The sequence below is a fragment of the Anolis sagrei genome, chromosome 2 (genome assembly GCF_037176765.1).
Source record: "Anolis sagrei isolate rAnoSag1 chromosome 2, rAnoSag1.mat, whole genome shotgun sequence".
Classification (NCBI taxonomy): domain Eukaryota; kingdom Metazoa; phylum Chordata; class Lepidosauria; order Squamata; family Dactyloidae; genus Anolis; species Anolis sagrei.
The window spans coordinates 46,008,310-46,034,359 of NC_090022.1; the positions used below are offsets into that span (position 1 = coordinate 46,008,310).

General features: G+C 38.2%; 1 protein-coding gene across 5 annotated transcripts in view; it reads left to right on the forward strand.

The window, feature by feature from the left end:
* ITPR1 (inositol 1,4,5-trisphosphate receptor type 1) overlaps positions 1–26,050 on the forward strand; it is a 259,894-nt gene that overhangs the window by 71,736 nt on the left and 162,108 nt on the right. For all 5 annotated transcript variants that reach the window (XM_060766304.2, XM_067463479.1, XM_067463478.1 and 2 more), the window contains exon 4: positions 20,121–20,236. In XM_060766304.2, coding sequence (XP_060622287.2) covers positions 20,121–20,236 — 116 coding nt within the window. The remainder of the gene's footprint in view (positions 1–20,120; positions 20,237–26,050) is intronic.

A 26,050-nucleotide genomic window follows, 5' to 3' on the forward strand; every position in this document is an offset into this window, starting at 1 on the left:
CAGTGTGCCTTTGTCAGGGGGTGTGGAACAATAGTTGCAATACATGCTGTCTGGTTACTCATGGAAACGCATCAGGAAAAGAAGAAACCACTGCACTTTGCATTCCTTGATCTTGAAAAAGCATTTGATTGGTTCTCCATGTCCTGATCTGGTGAGCACTATGGTTACATGGAATACCAGAAGACTATGTAACATGAATAAAGTACTATACAATAATACAACAAGTATAGTCTGCTGCCCTGCAGGGACATTCACCACCCTTCAACATCACTATTGGCGTGTATCAGGGATTAGCACTCTCACTATTCATACTCTGCATGGACACTGCTACAGCAGATTTGTAGACTTTGCATCCCTAACCACTCCTGCAAATGGCATTGCACTTGGCCACCAAAAATGTTCAGCCCTCCAACAACAGCTGCAGACATGAAGTGATAGACTTAGTAAAAATGGACTTCAACTAAACATACCCAAAACAGAGTATCTGGAATGTGACCTTCAAACTAGAAAAACAATTCAAACTAATGGACAATCACTAAAGAAGATCACCCTAGAGTCACTGGTCTCCACATATGGTGGCACAATGCCAGACGTATGTCATGAATAAATGCAGCCTGGTTGAAATGGTGGCAGACTACTGGCATTCTGTGTGACTCAAAAATGTCTGAATAACTCAAGGCTAAGATCTATACTACAGTTGTTCACTCAGGAGCCCTCTATGGCGCAGAGTGCTGGCCAGAAACAAAGAAACATGTACATGGCATTAACACTGTGGAAACGACAGTCACAATGCTAACCCCTCCATTGGGAAAGTAGCTTAGAAAGAAGAAGACATAAGCAGTTGGATGACCAAATATAGGCTGAAGTAGGACCAAGGGGGTAATTAGTGCCACTTCCTCTAATTGTTGAGCATTCCTAGATTGTAAAAGAAGTTTAGAAAGTAATGTTATAAAATGTGTGGAGAGAATAAAAAAAACTAGCATGTAATGGGCCTGGTCTCTACTTTCGAGATACATTCTGAGCCCTTATGAGTCTTAGGCTCCTTCTACATTGCCATATAAAATCCAGTTTGTCTGCTTTGAACTGGATTATATGGCAGTGTAGACTCATATAATACTGTTCAAAGCAGACAGTGTGATCATGTGCTTTGATAATCTGGACTATATGGCAGTGTAGAAGGGGCCTCTGTGGAAGTGAAGGCTTGTTTCCATTACTACAAGAGCTACTGACCTTTTAAGTCTTACTGCAAGTGACAGAACCATGGTGATTCCTTTCATCTCTAGCAGCACTTGCTGCAAAGATACATCATGATTAAGTTAAAATAATGAACAGATATAATAGGAATTACAGCAGAATTTAAATATCATTTACAATTTTAACTAAGGAAGTGTAATGGAAATTAAATTTAGTGGTTTGCCAGATGGACAATAAAATAATTTTATGTTGTCTTGCTTCACAGTAGAATTAAACGTGTAGCAGAATAGTCTTGTGTGTGATTTGTGAATTAAATAAACATGCCTGTTGGCAGAGCAAAATTAAATACTGCGAGACAATCAGAAGAATTGTGGAGATGATTTTAAATAATTTTTTCTACTTAGGAACTTGACAGCTGGAGCAGTTGGGTGAGAAATAAGTCCTATCTGAAACTCATGCAGATTTATTAGCATATTACTATTCAAAATAATAAGAAAGGCAAACAGAAAAGGCTGTTCATCAAAGATTGTGAAACTAAGAAAGACTCAAAGACCAAACTCAGATGAAAGTCAACAACTAGTTGACCTTGATCACAGTGTTTTTCAGTGAGCTGCTATAAACAGCTAAATCTAGTACACAATTAAGAGATGAAGAGATAATTCACCATATCATTTTAATCGCATCACACAGACATTTCCCAGAAACACTGTTTCCTAAGTAGTGCTGGTGGATTTCTTGTCCCTCCATGCATGTGAGAAAAATCTTTGGGTAAACTCCAACACTTCCCTCTTGTCTGATTACAGTGCTGTCTTCCATTATCATGTTGAATATATTTTATTAGGCCTTTTCTCTGTTTGTTTTTTATATTCATATCAATCAAATCACTTGAGCTTCTGCCCTTCTGTTCTGGAACCAAATTGGGGTAATTTTTTTCCAACTAGTTTTGGCCTGATCTGGATGGTTTGATTCAGAATTCATTATTTGGATTAGTAAATGGTGTTGAGCTACCTTCAGCTGCATTATGTTCTTTTTACTCAGTTACTTACAGAAGAAAGGAAACGCTGTTTTGTACTGAATGTGATATAAGGCAACAAACAGTGCCAAGAGGTTGTAGGAAGAGGCTTGCTTGTTGTGCTTTAAAATCTGGAAATATTGTCTTCCTAATAAAAACAATATTTCACTTGTTTGTTTTTATTTTGAGATGACGTTTTCAATTGATTTCTTATGATGTACTCAATTTCCCAGCTATCGTGCCTTACATGGCAATTTCACTGTTCAGAAACATGGGATGGTTATCTCCAAAAAGGACTTCAAACACATAAAGTTTATCTTGGTGTTTATTGTGTGCTGAAAGAACAAAGACACTTGCTTCAAATTCCCAGTAAGGATTTTGAATGAAGGGGGAAAAAAAAAACACAACCTGCTGTTGGATAAAATTCAACGTGAGCATTGGAAATGAGTCAGATTTGTGTACTGGTCCTAACTGGTGGCACTGAAAACATGCATATATTCAGATGTAATGAATGACAGATTCTGGTTTGTTTTGAACTGAAGAGAACTTCAGATTTGTTTGCTGTCTTACTCATCCCTTATTCTATACACAGAGGAAAGATACTAGATGCTTTCTGTCTTGAACTGATTCTGTGTTAAGAGTCCTCTTTCAGCTGATATGTTTTCCTTGCATCTCTTTAATTTATCTGTTTTCACTGCGGTGCATGAAGATCGACACCCTGCTTTTGTTCTTCCCGACAGACATAGTACATGCTGTGTCTCACCAGAAGATTCCTGTTTAGAGTGTCTTGGCAGGAGACTTCTTTTATTCCAGCTTTGGAATAATTAAACACAACTGGAATCATGATTATTGCTATGCACAGTTATGTGCCTTATCTCCAAATTCTTTCCTGCCTCGTCAAGTACTAAGTTGTTGTTGTTGTTGTTGCTGCTGTTGTTATGTTTATTCATACCCTACTTTATCTCTCCTGAAGCGACTCATCGTTAGGTATTAACTGGCTATCTTGTTAAATTCTCAACTAATTGTTCTAGTCTGTTAAGAAATGGTTCCCCCAGCAAACAAATGGTTATCCAGTAGCCTGAATTCTCGACACTTAATTCAATAGCGCTATCATTGCAAATATGTCTCAAAGAACCACAATATTTAAAGAAAAAGGAAGGAAGGAAGGAAGGAAGGAAGGAAGGAAGGAAGGAAAGGAAGGGAAAATGGCTGAATAAAGGAGGAATGAAAAGACAGGATGGAAAAACATATGCATATAAAGTAATCCCTTTCACTTATGTTTAGCTCCCTCAGTCACATTCAGAGTAAAAAAAAACCCTCACCACTCTTCAATACTACTAGTTTTATGTCCTACTCATTACTACTTAGTACCTCTTCTGTATCTTTACTGTTTTAGGGTCACTTTCTCTTCTACGTGGATTCTACAGAAATAGGTCATCCCTGCCCTCTTTAATCATAATGGTTCAAATACAACAACAAACAAAATGTAAATGTGAATGTGAATAATTTTTAATGGGAAGGTGTACATTTTAATACTGGTCATCTGATTGAACTAAATGATTTGTTAGTCTCGTAATGGTTTAGAATGAACACACACGCTGATGTTTATAGGTGAATTGATTTTTCCAAATTGGTAGAGATTGAGCATCCCTGAATTTCTGGAATTTCAGAATCCAGAATACGGAACATCCAAAATTGTCCACATGGGTGACTCCAATGGTTCATGCATAGAATTTTGTAAAATATTTTGTTTCATGCACAAAATTATTAAAAATGCTAGGTATAAAACTGCTGTCTCCAGGTTTGTGTATACGATGCATTTGAAGCATTAATGAAATCCTTGTTTAGACTTGGGTTCCATCTCTAAGTTGTCTCATTATGTACATATATGAAAATATAAACATTCCAAATTTTTAAAAAATCCCAAAAACTTCTGGTCCCAAACATTTTGGATAAGGGATACTCAACTTGTATAAGTCAATTTCTGAGTCATTTTTCAGATTTTCCTGTACATTAAAGCTGGAGAGGCATTGTTTTAAACTTCTCTGTGGGTGGCCTAAAATCAGATGGTGGCATTTTAATGTTCTGTCAATATCGGGAGCCAATTTTCTTCTGTGGTAGAGAACAGAAATTAGGAAGGTAGCATGTGTAGTATATCAAATGTCACCACTAATGCAGTCCTGGTGGACTCCTTCTGTTTTAGGAGGACCTTGATGGTTTTGTAGAACATTTACAGCAAGCAAACAAATGGTGGAACATCTAGTGCAGGCATTTTTGTTTCCTGTTCTCCTTCTGGTTTTTCCCTGTTTTTGATGTTTATTTGATTTTTTCAGAATTCACTCCGATAATTCCTTATCTGGGAGTAAGCCTCTCTGAAGTCAGTGGGACTGGTTTGTGAGACTATCTCTATTATAATATATCTGATACTTTTAAAAAAATATACACAGATATATCAGCCAATAACAACAAAACAAACTTTAAAATAAAATTCACTGTAACTTCCAAGGCAAGCACCTTATGATCTCTTGAAATAGCCATAATCTTTGGGTTTTGATAAGAGACAGTGAATTCCACATTAATTGACTCTCTTAATATCCTTGATGTTTTAGCATGGTACATTAAAATCAACATATAGTTTATCCCCCATATTTAAAGGACCAATAACCATGGGTTTATTTATTCACATCTGACAAATGTAGTCTTTTTAAGCGTTTTCTTGATCCTGGTGTCGGAGGTTGGAAGTCCTTCATTTCAATTTGGTTTGTTACTATCTTTGGTTTCATGAATCCCTATGAAATTCAGGAATGTATACCCCCATAGGGGTTATACTGTATATGGGTAAACAGACCAAATTAAAAGTTATGTGTCGATCCCTTGATTTAAGAATTTAGAATTATGATAAGATCTAGGTTTGTGGTGACCATATTTTATTTGTATTCCAAAAATGTGTAGGTAGGATAAATAAAATATATGAATACTCTTGAAAATGGGAGCAATTGATTTGCTGGAAAGGAGTTTCACATAGAATTAGACAACCCCCTCATGTACTTTGACTCATTCAAGCATTGGTTAACACCTCTGCAGTATTTTAGGGTACTTTACATTACAGCAGATTAGGCATTTGTGTCTTAAAGTAGCTAATATATGCTTTTGTCAAGATTCTGTAAGCTCTCCAAATGACAGAAGAAGCATATTTGCAGAACTTGCAAACTGGCCATGGGTTCTTTGATTCATATTTTGCCCCCATAGTCTATGCACCATAGTTGGAACCGAACTTGGAACAAAATGCTTCTATCCCTATTAAACAGCAAATAGAAGTGTTATGTCTTTTTAAATACATATTTTGCTGGGTTTGTCTATGATTTGTTTTTATATTATTGTTGACATTGAATATTTGCCACTGTGTTTATCTTTTTGAGTCCCTTTGGGGAGATAGTGTGGGCTATAAATAAAATTGCATTTCGTATTCATACTTCTTTTTTTCTTTGTTGCTGAATATCTAGATCAGCTCCAATTTAACCAATACTCCACCACATCCCCTTGTCCAATTTTAGTCCCACTATTTTTTATGGCTCATGCCCATTGCTATTATATATCCTGAAATCCATTTCAATATGCACAAATAATTTTCCATATTTTAAGATGTTCAAAACATGTGCAGAATTCAAGCTTGTGCATAACAGCCATCCTTCATGTTCACAGGGGTTAAAGGCACAGGACTCCCATGAAAGTAAAAAACTGCAAATTAAAAAAAATCAGTGTTTATATGTAAGTGCCTCTTGAGGAATTTCTAGGTGACACAGGGCCCTTCCACACAGTCATATAATCCAGAATATCAAGGCAGAAAATCCCAGAGTATCAGCTTTGAACTGGGTTATCTGAGTCCACACTGCCATATATTCCAGTTCAAAGCAGGTAATGTGGGATTTTATTCAGCTGCATGGAAGGGGCCTTAGAGTTGCTCTGGAGAACCTAGAGATTCCTAGAGAGAACATTTTTAATCAAATCAATGAATAACCAAACTGCATTCACTTATTTTAAACAAGACACATATTGTTCAGTTTTTCAATTTGTGGGTGTCTGTAATGAAAGTAATGCAGTTTAAAGATTTTTACCAAATACTATTCCTGCCTCAGACATTTTCTCTGTAAACAGGAAATAAGAAGGGAAAAAAGTTCTCTGTATATAGCTATCTGACAGAAATAATGTTTGTTTCTCATGTAAAAATAGTTTCCTGGTAAAATAAAGTGGGATAGGCAACTGTGGAAGGCTATGGGCCCCCATTAATACCCAGGCGACCTTATAGGGTGTTACTCCCCACTGCATGTGCTCATGCAAAAACAACAGCAACAACAACAACAAACTGGAAAACCCAACCAAAAGAAAAAAAAGTGTGCTTGCTCCCAAATGCCTTTTAGGGCATTCAAGATAAAAAAAAAAATCAACCCTGAGGAACTTGGTAGCCTCCAAACATAGTGGACATCCCACCCACCCCTGAAGGGTCAGTTCAGAGCATTTGGGGGCAACATTTGTCCTTGAACATTTAAAACCAGTGTTTTGACTCCCTTGGGGGGAGGGCTGGGTACCACAAAATTAGCTTGGGCATACATATTTATTTATTTATTATTTACAATATTTTTATCACGCTCTTCTCAAACCCAAAGGTGACTCATGGCAGCTTACAGATTGGCAGCCATTCGCCACCAGTTGCTAACTCCTACTGTTATGGCTTGCTTTGAAGCAGTCTGTGGGGAAGAGATTTCCAATGCTATATTTTTCCGTGGAAAAATCCAACATCTATCTATAGATATGGTGCAGTGGGTTAAACCTCTGAGCTGCTGAACTTGCTGACTGAAAGGTCGCAGGTTCAAATCCTGGGAGCGGTGTGAGCTCCCAGCTTCTATCAACCTAGCAGTTTGAAAACATGCAAGTGTGAGTAGATCAATAGGTACTGCTCCGGCAGGAAGATAATGACGTTCCTTGTCTATGGACAACGCCATTTTTTTCTCTTAGAAATGGAGATGAGCACCAACCCCCAGACTGACTTGACCTTGAAGGATCTGGGGGTAGCCACGGCCGACAAGGAGCTCTGGCGTGGGCTGGTCCATGAAGTCACGAAGAGTTGCAAGCAACTCAACTGAACAGGCCCGTAGCCAGGATTTCGTTTTGGGGGGGCTGAATTTTTTTCAGGGGGGGTTTGGGGGGGCTGAGTTTTGGGGGGGGGGGCTGAGTCTGAGTGAAAGAGGTCTAGGCTAGCAAACCTTTTGTATTATTACCCCAATACCCCCGTGCATATGGGATATATTGAGTATGGTGATCAGATCATTATATGAATAAACATAACAGTTTAAATAATGCACCAGTAAGGCCTTTTCGCGAACCACCATGAGAATTTTGGGGGGGGGGGGCTGAAGCCCCTCAAGCCCCCCCCCCCCCGGCTACATGCCTGCAACTGAAACAACAACAACCAACCCCCAGAGTCAGACACGACTGAACTTAATGTCAAGGGAAAACCTTTCCCTTTTTATCCACCTATCATCCAGTTATATGTCTTTTATCTGTAGTTGTCTGGGTTGATGTGCTATAATGCATTTTTTCAAAATAAAGGTACCTCCCTTCCTTTGTCGAAGCGAAACAAACATTTGTGGCATATTGCCAAGAAGTCAGTAATTCCAGCTCCTCCATCTTCCCATTGTTAAATGATATATAGATGGCTCAGCTGGAAATGTGTGGGATGAACTTGACTTGATGGATAATATATGTGCACATCTAACCTGGAAAATACCTATGTGGCTTCATCCAGACCTGCCGTTTATGCCCACCTGAATGGATAGTCTTCCTAAATGTTTCTCTTGTGCTTTAAATTTTTAGGATGGCCAAAAGAGTTTAAAATGTATTTTAATACACACATGTCTAATGTTGTATGTTTTTGTTTAAATGTTGTAATGGAATTGACAGCCAGGCAGGAGGGAGAAGTTGAATCCCCCAAAATTGCCTAAGTGACTGAGTATAATTTCAGGATGCATTATACATTTTAAGCCCCATGCTGGGTGTTTGTATATTACAGGGAGCAGCACTGGGAAAACATTCAGCTTTCATTACAGTACTAGAGCAAAAAAAAAAAAAAAAAAGAGAGAAAAAAGACATTGTACAAACTCATTGTTTAACTGCAGTCTTTAATATTCTTCTGTCAAAAAAAATATGTGGTAGTTTTCTGGTTTACATGCCTGTTAGGTCTCCTTTTTGGCAGCATTGACTTCCGTTCATGGTTTTCTGAACATTTGTTCTTCTCGTCTGAGAACCATTCCAATAATACTGGTATACTCACATTTTTTGTTATCCAGCTGTCTGATCTTTAACACACACACACACACACACAAAACCACAATGGGGCCTGCTTTTTTCCTGGCATTTAGCTTTAACTTGCCTTATTTGGTAAAGCTGTACTCCTCGCTGTTTCTGGAAGGAGCTGTTCTTCTAGTTTAGGGACTGTTTTTCCACTTTCATTTCTCTTCGGAGGAAGAGGAAGTTAAGGAGATGGCTTTCAGAAACAAGGAAATATTGCATCTAGAGTACTTTACTGTGGATTGAAAATAGTTTTGGCAAAACAATTTTCAGAGAATGCCTGTCATTGAATACTGGAATTTAAGGGAAGCCAAAGCATAGCTATTCTTGAGATATAGAAGTGGGGTGAAAAAACAGGATAGAATAATGCAAAAATGCATAATGTCCATTTCATCCTGGTTTCCTACTGATTAAATGCCTCTGAAGGGATGGTTGACATGGGACCATCCAGATATTGTTGGACAGGAGCTCCCATGATTCCTAACCACTATAGCCATTGTTAGGGAAGGTTGTTTTCACAATGTCTGGGGAGAGTAACAATTTCCCCATCCTTACTCTAGTTGGATTAAGCATCACTAGGTAAGAGTAGCTTTGAAAGGTAGGTTTGGGATAATGTGAATTTTGTGTTCACTAAAATTACTGCATATACTTATGTATAATGACTCCATCGGGCAAACAAAATTGCCTGCTCACCTGCTTCTATCACACAACATCGATCTAATTCTGGCAGGGCCCCGTGCCTCAAGTGAAGTCAAAATGTTGTAGGAGGCAGTGGCAGGCTTCCTGTGTTGCATAAGAAACAACGGGGTGGTGACGCTTCCCCCCATGGGATGAGGTGAAGGGGAAGGCAGGTAATGCAGAGCCCTGAGTCCCTCTGGGGTGATAGAGTGGAATATAAATAAAGTTGTTGTTGTTGTTGTTGTTGTTGTTGTTGTTGTTGTTGTTATATATTATGGGGGTTCCCTTCTCTTCCTGGCAGGCTCCGCTGGATTTGCCACAATGTGTAGTGAATCTCAGCCTTAATGTGATTTTCTTGTTGTTGTTGTGTCAGGAGCGACTTGAGAAACTGCAAGTCACTTCTGGTGTGAGAGAATTGGCCATCTGCAAGAATGCTGCCCAGGGGACACCCGGATGTTTTTGATGTTTTACCATCCTTGTGGGAGGCTTCTCTCATATCCCCGCATGAGGAGCTGGAGCTGATAGAGGGAGCTTATCTGTGCCCTCCCCGGATTCAAACCTGCGACCTGTCGGTCTTCAGTCCTGCTGGCATAGGGGTTTAACCCACTCCGCCACCGGGGGCTTCTTAATGTGATAAGGTCCTATGTAAAGCTCATGTATAAGTCGAGGGCAGGTTTGGAGGCCAAAATTATGGATTTTCATTCTACCCATGGATAAGCCAGGGATCATTCCATGGAGAGAAAAAGTACCAATGCTGCCTCAGGTGTTCATCTGCCCCTAGCTACCCTTTTCTTAGGTGTTTTTGAAAAACAGAAGTGGCACCATTGCAGAGAAAGTAGAGGGAGTTCCTGTTTCTTTTAAATTCTTTTGGGACATATTGTGGTCTTTTTTTTCATCACTCTACTCAGAGAAGAGAATGGCTTCTGTTTTGATAAACATTAAGGTGCAATGCTCAACACTTACTCATAGATAAATCAGTCCAAATTTTTGGGTAGATTTTTTTACTAAAATTTCTAGAATTCTACAGGAGTATGTAGGATAATACAATAATGATTTTAATGCACATATAATCTCTTAGGATATAGCGGTTTGCAGTGCACCTCCTTTGACCATTTGGTGCACATGAGTACTTTTTCAAACTCTGAAGTTTCAAGAGAGTTGTTACAACACTGTTTTGAGTTTCTCTCATGGCTATACTTCTTTCCAATAAGTAGTATAGGAATATAGTATTGTCTATAACAAAGGATGCCTAGCAGCACACTCCTTTGCAGAGCTGTTTAGATATAAGCTCCCTTGAATCCACTGGTACGTTCAAGTTAGTGCAAGTTGGATTCCAGCCATATTTGTGATCCTCGGCCAAAAGATTGTAGTTGTTTAATGTAGGCTGTCCTGGGCCCCCACAAAAGATTAAACAGAGAGGGGGAAAGGGAAGGGGATGGGTGAATTCTTCCAGACATGATTAGTTAGGTCTTTCCCTGCTAAAAGCATCTAAAATTAAACAAGAACATACAGAAAAGCAGAAGTTATGATGTTGTACAGACTTCAGAGATATGCAAAAGAAACTATAAGCAAAAATGCAGAAGTAATGTCATAAAAATAGGGAAGTAGGGGAGTAGTATTACTGAAATATAAATATGCTCAGAAAAAATGTGTATTAGTGATGGACTCAGCCTTCACATTAAACAATATAGTTTGTGAACTGGAATTTCACAACTACCACTCTCTTTTAAGTGGTAGTGCTAGGTTTCAGGGTGTGTGTGTGTGTGTGTGTGCCATCAAGTCTCCTGTTAATGTATGACAACTCCATGAATTCCGTAGTGTTTTTAAGGCAATGAATTATTGTGTGGTTTTGCTAGTTTCTTCCTCATTTTTTGTTGTGGCACTCTCTCATTTTATGGCTCCTTGATCAATGTTACTAGTAAGATAATTGCTTAAGTATTTCTACCCCAGTGCAAGCGGTGACATTTGCTATACTCCTGTTCTAACGCTAAGTGCTGCAACTATATTACTGAGAGACTAAACAAGAGATGCTTACATAGATAAGAGGAATATTATATATCAACATCTGTTCATTTAAGTGCCCTGTTAAGTCTCAAAAGCAGTGGCCCAGTTCTTTCTCCATGCCCCATCACTTGGACAGGAATTTCACCAAGAGAGAGTTTTTATTCCACATCTGGGGTTGAACATGCTGTTCTAGTGTTTCTCAAATATTTTAAATGTCGAGGCCCCTGTTGAAAGGGTACTTTATTTTCTAATGTACTCTACCATTACTACTATTTGTTTGTTTCTGGTAAATATAAGATACTATTATGTGTAGCTGCACTGATGATTACATCAGTGGGATTACACAAATTGTTTTAGAAAGTATTGTTTACTTTATGTTTCCCTTGTTTCTTTAACTTCTCTTTAGGAATACTACTGGGTCACATACAATTTCTGATTATCCTATATCAATATCAATTTATAAGTGTCAAAAACAAGTTCTGAATCCATTTATGTTGTCCTAAATTGCCTCCTTCCTTCAAATAGTTTCCCCCGCCCCGTTTTAATGCAGACAGATTTGATTGCCTACATAATGCATCATATTTGCTGCAGCATCTTTAACTGGGTAGGCTCATGAAAAAGGAAGTCATAATAACAGACAGAGAGATAAATGATGTCTATCAGAATTGGAAAGTATGAAATAATTGCAGAACATTTATGATACTTTTTCACCAAATTCGCTGTCTTCTTTTTGAAGCCTAAAACGTTAAGGAGAGTGGAACATTTCTAATTTTGGTTATAGAGAGGAGATTCCATTCACTCTAGCATTTCCAGCAGGGAATGGTTTGAGCATCCCACCAGGTCTGTTGGCACCTAAGAGGTGCTAGTCATAGGGCCAGAGAGATTGCCAAGGAATAATTATGAATAGTGCACATGCGCATCAGTGTGGTTTGTTTGCCTGTTTCAATACAAAATCTAGCCACACTCAAAGAGGCAATGCCACAGTTGCACTGTATCACCCGCTGCAAATGGCAAAATACTCACGTATTCATACATGGTTATCTCTTCCTGAATAAAATACCCAGGGAAGATAATTTTCATTAACTAGCACTCTCATATACAATTGTCATTAAAATGCAAATATTAGATTACGGCTGAAAGGTGATAAGAAGTGGGAAAGATTCTATTTATATGTAGTTTATTTTTCCTGCTTCATACGTATTTAGGAAAGAATATCAGACTAGAACTGCTTTCTTTGGACCCACATTATCTTGAAGGCACTTAGCTACCCATCTTTTCTTGCATTGTGCATACATTGAATTGTAAATGTGACATCAGTCCAGGGAAGTCTGTGAATAAAAATCTTATTAGAAAGAATATGAAGTGATAAATATGACTGATACTATTGCTAGACAATCATGTTGCCTCAGCATGCCTGCTCATGTTCCTGGTCTCTTTTTAACACTCATTCCCCATCTCCCACCTTTTAATAATACTATTATTCATTTTGAGTTGGGGAATGAGGTATATTTGCGAAGTAATCTACATTGGAAACTCCAATCCCTCATGCATACTTTTTTTTGTCTCTCTTGAATTGTTATTTCTAATTCATTTGAAGACCTAAAGCTTGGAATAATAACTAGTGTAATGAGGCTGTCATCTTGTGAACATATGTCTGTAAAGATATAAGATAGTGGTATGGGAAATCAGAGTTCTGACACTATTCTCTGGATAGTAGTGTAAGATGATAGGAATACAGCTTACCAAATATAAAAAAGTAAAGGTAAAGGTTTCCTCTGGCATTAAGTCTATTCATGCCCAACTTGGAGGGGCGGTGCTCATCTCCATTTCTAAGCCAAAGAGCCAGCATATTACCTTCCCCCCAAGGTGGTACCTATTGATCTACTCACATTTGCATGTTTTTCAACTGCTAACTTGGCTGAAGCTGGGCCTAACAATGAGAGCTCAACCTGCTTACCGGATTCAAACCAACAAACTTTTGGTCAGCAAGATCAGCAGCTCAGCAGTTTAACCTGCTGAACTACCAGAGGGCCCAAATATAAGTTGACAGCAGGTTTTGGGACCAAAATTAGGAATTTTTCATAAGACCCGTGATAAGTCAAGGGTCATTCTGCAAAGAGGGGGAAGCACCATTTCCACCTTGGCTGCTGCTATTTTACTCTCCAGGTATTGAAAAAGCCCAGAAATTGGTAGTTGCATGGGTTGCTGCTTCTTTTAGGTTCTAAGCGTTTGCCTTTTTGCCACTCTGGTTTCTTTTAAAATAAGGCTTACACTGACTTGTGGATAAGTCAATTCATATTTGGGGGTCGAATTTTGATTTAAAGGTTTTGACTGATTCATGAGTATTTAAGGCAATTATGTAGTGGAATAGGAAAGCAGCTAGGTTGGTGTGGTTTACCTTAACATCTCCTGTGAAAAACCATGTGCATGAGAGAGATAGGATTAATTTTGGATACTTCGTGTGTCTGAACATATAGAGAGAGTGGATAGGACATGGATTTCAGGATAAGGATGTCAGCCAGCTTATGAGCACTGTCAACTTGAAAATATGCCCCTTGTGCTCTTTTTTCCCCATTTCTCCATCAACATGCAGACCCAAATCCACTGCAAAGTCTTGCCTGCCAGCCTTGAGATAAACTATTGCCCTGTTCTAATGGCTAAATCAGCATATCTTTTAACCAGCTTCCTTCGGCAAGGCACAACAAAATGAATAAAAAGGCTAGGGCCTTGGGGAAAATATAAATGTGATCTTTGAAACTTTTAACCTCTATGAAATTAGGTGTATGTCATTTATTTGAGTAGTGCCTTTGCTTTCTGTTTCTCCAAGCAGATGCTTCATTACATTTCTGGGAAAGCTTTTTTCTTGTTGCTGGCAATGCAAGAAAACCTTTTCCTTCCAGGTAGATGTGAAAATTCTTTATGGCTGGCATGTTGATTACAATTATTATGGCTGAAGTGTGCGCCTAATCTGGTCTCAGCTGCCAGTCATCCTTGCAGTGAGTGATGTAAATTCAAAACATCAACCATCTGGGTAGAATACCCCTTGAAATTTCAACTTTTGTTGCATTTCTGCCTTCTGTTCTTTTTTGCTCTGATTTATTGGTCAATAAAATTCACCTACGAGAATATGCACAGACATATGTCAATCTGATTTCTTTCCTTGTTTCTCTAAAAAGAAACTAAGATAATGCATAATATAAAATTTACAATATGTTTCTTTCTGTATTTCCTAGCTTCCTGGCTTATCCAATTACATTTCATCTTATTCTGTTTTGTCAGCTGTTGGCCAATGGATCATCAGTTGCTTAGATATTGACGATCCATTCTTATTCCCTTCACCTTGGCTCTCCTTGGACCAAAGTTAAGGTCCAAGGTTAGGTTAATGGTAGAATTAGTGCAGAAAAATAGTAGCTGGGTGTCAGTTTATCTTGTCATTTTGTTGACTTCAAAGACTTGTGTGCCTATCTCATGGTATTAGTGAGTAGCACAAGCAATATATGGCATTAAACTATTTATAACCTTGTTCATTTCTGTTGATGACTATTGGTCATCTGTTTTGAAGTGCTAATGAACACAGATTTGCATGGTGTTCCATTATGGCCTTAGTGAAACTCCAAATTAAGCTCACATTTATTTATTTTGTATCAAAAGCATTGCATACATAAGTATAAAACATAAAAATAGAAGGGGCACAAGCGGCTAAATAATTTTTGACCAAAACTGGGCAAGAGCAACCATATTGTCTATAGTTTTAAACAATTCTTCCTCTGTACATGAGGCAGGACATTGTGGACAAGCATACAGGTGTGCAGTTGTTTGTTCTGCTCCACAGTCACACTTCTAGGTAGTTCCATTTTACCAGGTTGTCTTTTGATCTGCTCACTGTACTTCTGAGTCTGTTTAGGGACTTCCAAGTTGCTCATTCTTGATTTGTTCCTGGAGGCAAACCCTTGTGGGGGACCAGCCAGTTGGGATTTCCTTATTTAGCTGCCCAGAGGGATGTTCTTGCTGTGGCTGGGGGAACATTAAGAGGAGTGGTGATTCTCATGAAGCTTTTCATTGATTTGAGTCTACCGGGAGGAGCTTGATAGCCATATAGTAGATGATTTTCAGTGTTCCACCTTATTTCTCTCACAGTTAGCAGCAACTTCCCATTGCACATCAAGGGGGGGGGGGGCAATGCCAGCCAGCTTGTAGAGTCTATCAACAGGTGTAGGTTTTGAGACATCCTGTGATTATTCTGCATGTTTCATTCAATGCTATGTTTACCTGCTTCTTGTGAACAGACTTATGCCAAACAGGGTGGGCATACTCAGCAGTTGAATAAGACAAGACCAGGGCTGATGCTCTTATTAATTTTGGGTCTGCTCCCCATGCGTTGCCAGTATGTTTCCGCAGGATGTTATTGCGTGCAGCTACTTTGTGCTTGGTGTTCATACAGTGTTTCCTAAATGTTAGTGTAATGTGATACTGAGATATTTAGGATAGAAACAGTGTTCAAGCTCTTGGCCTTCTCATGTAACTTTCAATTTCCTGTTGGCTTCATGGTTCCATAGGTGGAAGGCACACTTGTGTCTTGGCAGGGTTAGGCTTCAGGTTATTATCTTTGATGTAGCCGGAGAGATCTTTCAGGGCATTAGTAAGTTGGTTTTCGACTGTTTCGACTGTTAAGTCATCAGCATATATAAAGCTCTTTGTGAGTGGTGGCTGTGGCTGATCTTTAGTAAAGATGTTAAATAAGGTCAGTCCAAGAACGCTGCCTTGGGGTAAGTCATTCTTTTGCTTCCTCCATCTACTTTTCCTGTCTTGAAACTCCACATAGAAGCTGTGGTTTTCTAGGAGAGTCTGGACAGTTTTTGTGAAATCATAGTCCCGGGTAATATGGTAGACTTAATGCAGAATTTTTCTATGTGGCACCATGTCATAGGCTGCCATAACGTCCACAAAAACTGTTCTCGTAATGCAGCCTTTCTCATATCCTTCCTCGATATACTGTCAGATTAAGAATTTGGGCTGTACAGTTTTTCCCCTGGTCTGAAACCTGCTTGTTGTGCAATAACCTGCTTGTTGTGCAAGTGAGCTCACCTAAAACTATGTATTTAAGTAGGCCCACTTCTAGTGGCCTGTATGTTTTTCATAATTCTCACTGATATTTCTGTATTATAAGCCATATGTCTGTTATGGTAATGACTTCTGATTTACTAGCTGACATGTGTCAAATCCAAGGCCCATGGGCCAAATCTGGTTCTCCATGTCATTTTCTATGGTCCTCCAGATGCTGCACTACAACACTAATATTCCTCATTGTTAGACATCATGACTAGAGCTGATGGTAGTTGTGATACAGTAACATCTGGAAGACTGCAATTTGTTCTGTTTAGTCAGGATAGTGGGCTTTAAATTTAGATATAAGGCTTGTGGATATTATGTCTGACTTTAAAGGGTCCTTTAACCTTCCCCCAACCTCAGAGCCACAAGTGCTGTTGGGTTGCAATTCCCATTATCCCCTGTCTGCTTGGCAGATAATCAAAAGTGATGGGAGTTGTCATTCAGTAACATCTGGAGACCAACATTGGGTAAAAATAAGAGAAAAAAAGGGGAAAAAATCTGGCTTCTATCCATGGATTCTCTGTCCATGGATTCAATAGCTCTTTGAAGGCAACCATAAGGCCGATGTGGCCCTCAATGAAAATGAGTCTGGCATCCCTGCTTTACTGTCAAACCTTCCAACGTATCTTCTTTAGCCTGGATTGTTTCTGATAATAATGTAAAGCAAGAAATGTGTGATTGAGTAGGCTTGTGCAGGTGTAAAATGACTGTCCTCTTGCCAATGTGATGTGATTTTGGAAATGTGATTGCCCCATTACCAATCCATTTCACTGAAGAGCACCAAAAGAAATGGGATCTTAGGACCATTTGTTCTCTGCAGTAATCTGACACTGAATGCACAAGAAAGTGTCTTGTAGCACTTTCCCCCTTAATTTAATACTACCCTGGTCCTTTACTTCTATATTAAAACAATGAAAGAATGGAAGTACATTGTGCAACAGTATATAACATAGCATTATCTATCACATTACATAATAACAGCCAAAAGTTTTATTTCTGCATAATTGCAAAGAAGCAGTTAGAGCAGCTGTTCTATTTTTTGCATTTCTGGCAGCTAGAAGTTCTAATGGGTACTTGGAGCACTCAATTTTGAAAGTGCTTGGTTTAATTTTTGCATTATCAGTTGCTTAGCAACTGATGAGGGGAAAATTAGGTGTACTGAATTCCAAAATGGAGCCGCTCTTCTTCTCTTTTCCTCCCCATCCCGGTACATCCTCAGCAGTCTTATCCAGATGTGGTTTCCAAGTTGGTAGCTGAAATTGGATCTTCAACTTGGTGAAAAATGCCATGTTCAATACCATTATGGCTGAAGCTTGCCAAGCATGAATATTTTCATTTTCCCCTCATGATAGTTTTGAAGTGATGTCCAGTGGCATTAGCTTATAATCACAGCAAACCCAGAGAAACCATTTTGCCATCTTATCTATGCTCTTCTCTTCTCAGCGTTCACCAGTCTAGACAAATGATCAAATGCCCTGAACTTGATACTGGCTGTGAAGGCCAAACTGATAACCTGTTTTGCTGAACCACAATTTCTATACCCATGAGATCGGTATCTACAGTTTCATTTATCCATGTCCGACAAAATATTTTCTGAGTTCTCCAGTGCAACTCTGTGGTATTCTTGGACCAGAGGTCTTTCATTTCTGTAGGGTTTTCCATTCACTGCGGTTTTGTATATTCGCACAAGAAGTACCCCTACCTATATACTCATGGACGAGTCTAGAAATTTAGTAAAAACAATCAGCCCAAGAAAACCCATGTCAACTTACCCATGAGTCAACTTATCCATGCACCTTAACTCGTATTTTAAAAAAAGGAACAATTCCCTTCCATGAATAGAGCTTAATCCATCATGAGACTTGTGGGAGAACCTGAAAGAACCACAGAGCCCCTCTACTATTTCTGTCATATTGCTGTTCCCAGCCCATTTGAATTCCTCGGTGGAGAAATGGTAGCAATGGCCAAGGTATATGGTTTCCTGAAGCAGCATTGATGCTTTCCTCTCCCTGTGGAATGACTGTTAACTTATACATGGTTTGTATCAAGATACATAATTTTGGCCCCAAAACTGACATTGAGTTATTTGTGAGTATATACAATATGTAATTCGTATTGTATGGGGGAAAGGTAATTCCGTGGGAAGCCAAGTTTTGCCTATGGTCACATTTCACTCCCTACTTTTTAATGTCGTTGTTGTGTGCTGAGATTGATAGTGCAGTTGTGAAAGACTAACATTTATTCTACATGCATTACTACTGTTGTATTTGTGTGCGTAGAAGAAGACAGATGTAGTTAGTGTTTCAGCGGTGGAATAAAAGATGAGAGTAAAAAGCTGAACTGCTAGGTTGGAAGAAAATAGAGCTGATAGATGGGACCTCAACCCATCTCATAGTTTCTAACTGCCGACCTTCAGGTCAGCAGTTCAGTAGCACAAGGGTTTAATCCAATGTACCATCATGGTTCTATGAGTTGAACCCATTGAGGTTTGTCTTTTGGCATGGCAGGAATTCTTTGTTTGTTCTGCTTCTGTACCTTTTAAATACATGTTATATACATCCTGATTTCAGAGCTTGGAAATTCATGCCTTACCTAGATATTATTTGTGCGAGCATCAGCTGTAACTACAACAACAAAAGCCGACCTAAGGAAACCTTTTAAACAGTTAATAAATTCAAGTGATTGTGGAACTGAAGCATAAACAGTAACTTGGAAATGTACACAGCCATAGTTCATAAAGAAAGAATCTCTCATTTAGCCAGTATGAAACTGCATTTGAGTTATAAGAGATTTGCCATTGTTCCACAGATACCTCTATGAACATTTCCACAGTTTGAGCCATGCCATTATTTTTGTTGAACAGGAGAAAATTTGATGTTCTTCCTGTTTCACTTTTTCCAAGTAGATTCTGTCACGGATAATATTTGACTGCTCCCCTCAAGTATAGTGCTAAAAGTGAATGGGCACATTTCTTTGTATTGCATCTAAGATTGCAGAGGAAATTCAGTGACAGTGCAAAATTGTTGCAGCACTCTTGAAAATGAATTTGGACAGGCCTGTTACATAGACTATTAGACAGTAATGTGAGTTGACTGTTATATTTGGATGTCATTTAATTCCTTCTAATAAAAGATTAAAGTGTCCCGGAAAGTAATATTTCAACTTGGTTTATTGGTCTTTGGCTGTATATTGCATTTGGAACTTACTCTGAATAGATTCCACATAGTCATTTTGTCAAAATGGAATGTGTTTTTTCCTGACATATATGAATGGAATGAACAACTTTGTGATTTAATTGCTGTTGCTTTTCTTTTTGAGCCCAAACAAAAATTACAATACCAGGAACGGATTGGTCCAACAGGTGTATTTTTTTGTACAATTACTCAGCATGGTTTTGCCATGTGTTTAAATCTTAAACCATTAAACTGAGATAGCAAGACGATGGTTTCTTTGTTTGGAAATTCATACCACTTTTTGTGAGGGTTTTGATGTTTTACAATGTTTTCTGTCTGAGACATGTCACAAAGTTAGGCTACCATTGAGTACTGTGTCTCACTATAAACCAAAATGATGGACCACACTTTATATAAAATAATTTCAAATTGTTCCCAGTTTTTTAAAATCACAAAATTCTGACTGCAACCTTTGCTTCCAAATATTGCAGATAGATAGATAGATAGATAGATAGATAGATAGATAGATAGATGAGTAAACAGTATTAAAGGCAGAATTATATATACACCTGGGTTAAATTGCTCTCTTTTATATCTCCTTGTAGATTGCCTTTTCAAATTATGCCCCATGAATCGCTATTCTGCACAGAAACAGTTTTGGAAGGCAGCAAAACCAGGAGCCAACAGCACAACTGACGCAGTGTTGCTAAATAAACTACATGTGAGTAAAAGCTCTGAGTTTGAACATTGTCTTATGAAATTCTGAGATTCCACCATAAATCTTTATTCATTATTAACTAATTACATTTGATATGGTGCTTAAAGAGTGGCAAACTCATCTGAAGTCTGTGCAGTCTGTTAATTTATTGTGTAATATTAGCTGATGTTCCTCAGTTGTCTTCTCATTTGATAAAATGGGAGTTATAGCAGAGCAAAACACAAAAGATTGTAAAGCAATTCTGAAGTTGTAAAATTTATGAGCTGATTAAAATAGCAGTGCTAAGAATGTTGCGACACAGAAACCTACACATGGCTTTACATTTTCCAAGATAGTGGGAGGTGGAGGAGTGGTAAGGCTTTGTTTTGTGAATGTCTCTCTTGTTCCTGGTAGTCTGCTGCCTTCTCCCACATACTCTGCAGCATACCTGGATCCCTGCCTATTATAGCAGGTGGAGAAGAAGGTAGATGACAGAGCTGCAAAGAGGAAAGGATACGAGTGTCTGAAACTGGCGTGTCTCCTACTCTACTGGGAAGTGTAAAGGTTTCTAGAAAATAGAAGACAGACCTAATACTCTTGAATAAGTACAATGCCAGAACAAATTTACTGTTTTACAAATATCTGGTATATTTTTTTAAAAAAAGATGTTTCTATGTAGTGGGACAATCATGTTAATCTCTAATATTTATTCCGCATGTAAAAATATATCAAATCAATGTGAAATACTCTTTGTTTTAAAAATGGATATGTCCACGGAGAGAAAACTGAGATGAACATGTTCATGATCATCTCTGTATTCCAAGAATTTTCACCTTCCTTTCCTCATATACAAATTAGTACATAATCTCCTGCATAAACATGCAAAGTAACTTAAATAGATGCTGTCAGAATCATCATCAATTGTCCTTGTTGCTATTAGAGATTTTGTCTAGTCTTAGTTGGAACAATGATCCCTCAAATTCTGCACATCTCTAAATATCCATATATTTGTGAAAATATATTTGCCTCATATATTTGTGAAAATAGCAGAGTAAAAAAAAAAAAAGCTGTGTGAGAAAGTAAAACATGTGAATATTGTGGGTTTGTAAGTTAGTTCCAGCCCTGCTGCGTGCTCAATGTGGAATAGGGTGAAATAGTGTTCTTCAACACAAGTCAGAAATGAGCAGTGTCTTCTATGGCTTGTTCTGTGTATGGCTGCTGAAGGGTGTGCTGCCAGGTATTGTGGAGGCAGGGCTAGATCAGTTGCAAATAAAGGGAAACTAGAGTTGGTGCTCTTTCTCAGCAGTGCCAGTCTATTTGGGAGCATGCAAGAAGATGACAGCAGTGACATGAGAAGCCGAATCCTTGAATAGATTCCGTGTAGGAAGAGACTAGTGCTCTAAAACTGAATCATTGAAGAGTAACATTGCAATGTTTGTTAAGAAGAACTTTTAAACATAACTTTTACTCATTAGTACCTGGGAACTTTGGAAACATGTCAGGGTAACTGTAGCCTTATGCTGATATGTATACCTCTATACTTGAAGGAGCACCTCTTCTCATATGAGAAATGAGTTCTCTTGGAGGAACCCTCTGCTTGTCAGTGGGTGTAGACCAAGGCTTTTAAAAAAATTGCAACCCTTTTTCTCTCAAGAAATGTTTATACAAAGACATTTACTGGTAATAAATTAACATTTGCTAGACTTTCAAGGCTGATTTTCTTTTTTGTGGAGTCCAGATGAAGCATTTTCTGCAGAGTCCACTATAAACACTGCAGTTTGTTGCTAACAGATTTCTGTAAATGATGGCATTCAGAAACCTTTTATTGTTGTCAAATTTTTCATGACCTTGGTATTGAGCTAGGGGTTGGGACCCGCAGTTTAAGAAGCAATTGTATTATGTGAGGCTATAGGACAGGATCTTCTTTGCTGTGGTATCCTATTTATTGAATAACTTTTCTTTAGAAACCAGATTAACTCCAACACTGCTGCCATTCTGGCCCTCAGTGGAAACATGGCTTTCTAGTAAAGCCTTTGGAATCCAGTTGATTCTATCCTTCCGCATATACCTTAGTTTACATAATTATAAACTGATTTAGGTGGGTTTAAAAGTATTGTTCCTAAGTGTTCAGAGATTTAGTGTGTATCAATCTATTAAATAATTGTTTTAAACTATTCTTAATTGGTTTTATTGTTAGCTGTCCTGAGATCCTCAGTTAGAGGGTATGATCTAAATCTTATATCCATACATGCACACCTGCATGCATGCAGAGCTAAGATGGTTTAAGTCCCATCCCAATATTCCTGGACACCTAGAAGCATTCCACATTCAGTACAGAAACTGTTTTATAGTGAGCCCTCCACATTCACCGAGGTAAGGGGCACTGGACCTCGCCAAACTGGAAATCCCATGAATAAAAGAACACTACTGTTTCTTACTTTGGAGAACACCTCTCTATGAATCTTTAGGTTCTCCAGCTTAACTCTGTAGTCAATTTCTGTCAGAAATTGACCATAGAATCACACTGGAGGACCTTAATATTCTCTGTAGGAAAGTGTAGTCCTCCCAGCTTGACTTCCAGAAGAAGCTGATACGAGTCACACTGGAGGATCTAGAGTATCCTAGAGCAGACATTTAAATCAAATATGCAAATAATAAATGATGGAAGAATCAAACCTGCAAATGTGGAAGATTAATGAATAAGAAAGCTGGCCTTCATGGTATTTCTAAGAATGGGAGCTCTGTAATTATGTTCAGATGAACCCAGCTACATAGCCTTGTACAGACTGTTATACTGGACATGTAAAGACCCAAAATGATCCCGAGCTTCTGAAGGAGCTTAAGTTTATGTCCACCTTTCTGTTCCTTCTAAATTTACTCAGATGCAGGTGAATGCTCATGTAGGATTAATATCAGTGATCTGCACCTCTTTAAAGTTAGGCTTCCAGAAGCTTTTGCGTTCTTAGATATTTGTTGTTTATGTGAATAGCAAATTTTGTAAAGAAAAGTATTTTACAGATGTTGTGACGAAACCTTGAATAACCTGTCTATCCTATTACACCAATATCTGGCACCAGAAAGCTCTGGGTTTCTCATATTATTACAATCCACACTTTGCTTCATATGTAATACAGAAAGGAAAGCAAGTATTTTGCATGACGCGAAACTCTTAAGTTGAGACAAAAATGTATTTTTAAGTATCTTCGACATATTTTTAAAATTTAATTACTCTACTCAGAAAAGTCAGTCTTATTAATAAAGACAAATATAACATTTGAGTTTTCCTTTTACTGCCCTTTGCCAAAATAAATAAATAAATAAATAATACCGTCATCTCTCCAGGATCAAGCTCCAATCCTGTGATCGGTGGAAAGTGCTTCCACTGAATTCAGAGGCACTTTCTTCAGAATTGACATATGCAGGATTGCACAGCTAATATTGCACTTTGAGATTTTTTTTTAATTACATTATCTTTTCGGAATAGGTTTTTTGTAGTCAAACCAATTTATGGTTGAAACCTTCCTAGATGTATAAGCTTTATATTCTATCAATCAAGCTCAGTAGTACTTTTACATCTGTTTCTCATACCCTCTCAAGTTTAGCTATTTAAGCACCCCTGCTCTAATTGGAAAAAATGCTCATTGTACTACATGCTACAATTTCTGAGAAATAAATAAACCTATTTTTATCCAAAAAGATGTGTGTGTATTCTTGTTGTTGTGTGCCTTCAAGTCACTTCTGATTTAATGGCAACCCTAAGGCAAACCCTATCACAGGGTTTTCTTGGCAAGATTTGTTCAAAGGGGAGTTGCCATTGCCTTCCTCAGAGGCTGAGAGTGTGATTTGGCCAAGGTTACCCAGTGGATTTCCATAGCTAAATGAGGTTTGAAACCTGGTATCCAAAACCCCGACCCTAAAACCACTGTACCAGACTGACTTTCTCCATGTGATTACCAATTGTATTAAATATGATTATCAAGTGCAATAATTGATTCTTGTGAAACTATTACAAATGTTTGGCCATATTACAAAGGCTGGCTCAGGTCCACATATTAAGAAGGATGCCGTCATTCAACATTTGTAAACCTCTTTTGTAATCACATCAGAGAACAAACTGCTCTTTTAGTAAATAAATCCATAACAACCCACTATGTCTCATGACTAGTTGCTTTTGTAATTGAGGGGAGCTTCAGAATAGTCCAATGTGACCTGGACTGTTTAAAAGATTCAGAAATTTCACTGGGCAAGTCTGAACAGGTCTTTGGAGTTCAGCCACATTCAACAGTAGTGATCAAGTGCCAGATTTTTGCCAGGTTTATAGGACTCTAATCTAGAAAGATATCTGAACAAACCTTTAGAGTTAACACATCTGTGCTTCAGGGGAAGGGGGAAATTTGTTGATAGTATGCCTTTCTGTCTATAAATGGATCAAGGCATTTATGATGGTGATAAAATCAAAGAAAAACTATCGACATGACATACAAATTAAAAGAAAAATTAAAATACAGTAAGAAGAAAAGAATAACACCCAACTGGTCAAAACATTCTTCCACAGTAGCACAAATTGGATGTGTTGTTTCCATGCCATTGTTCAATGGCCTCAGACTATAGTCATATTATTTTTGATGTGCAAGGCTAATATTCAAGGAATATACCATACACTGCTATAATCTGGATTCAATATTGGTATTGCAGTGGCAAGTATAATGTTGGTGTAATTGTAATGATAGTGAATTCTTAAATCTCTCTCAATGAAGTTTTTTATTTATTTACCATATTTGTACCCTGCCCTCCTTACTCTGCAGGGAACTCAGAGCGGCTCACATATACAGCAATTCAATGCCATACAAACTTGTATCTGTAAAAAACACACATTAAAACAATCATTAAACGTGCATTAAAGTACAAGTGTATATTTTAAAAGACCATGGCATAAAAATTGGATACAATAGTTTAGAATGAAGAACTTTTTAAGGTGTCGTAATCATAATTATTCTTACTAAAGCTTAGAGTCTTTGTAGTCTAAAAACAAGACTCCAAAAAACCAAAGGAATTCTAACAGGAGAGCTCTTACATTCAAAAGTATGAATCCAGAAGCACACACAATCTGTCAACTTGAGTTTTCAAGAGAATGTAACCTCATCCAGCACAGACCAAGATTACCATAATCCAGTGTATTGTCAACATCAAATACCGATTTAGAATCAGAAGTGTTTATATGGATTTAGATGGAAAGACAAGATAAGAATTAAAGCCAAGCTGGAATCCTGAGGACAAACATGAGAGTGTTGAAAGCAGAATGGGGTTACACTGGATGGGCCTTGGACTCTATGAAGATTACTATCTTGGATTTTAATAAATGCCCAAAAGATGATAAATAGAAAGATTGTATCTGTCTTGACAACTGTATATGTGAAAGGGATCTAGAACTCTTAATAGACCACTTGAGTCAACATTTTGATACAGCACCTAAAAAGGTAATGCGATTCTATGCTGCATCAGTAGGGGCATAGTGTCTAGATTGAGGGAAATAATATCCTACTCTGCTTTGATCAGACCTCACCTGGAGTACTGTGTCCAGTTTTGGGCACCACAATTCAAGGAGGATGTTAACGAGCTGGGTCAAAGGCCTGGGAGCCAAACCCTATGATGAGCAGCTTAAAGACCTGGGTCTGTGTAGCCTGGAGAAGAGAAGACTGAGGGAGGCATAATAGCAATGTTTAAATATTTGAGAGTGTACCACATTGAGGATGGGGCAAGCTTGTTTTCTTCTTCTCTAGAGTCCAAGACACAGTAATGGATGCAAATTTCAGGAAAAGAGATTCCACTGAAACGTTA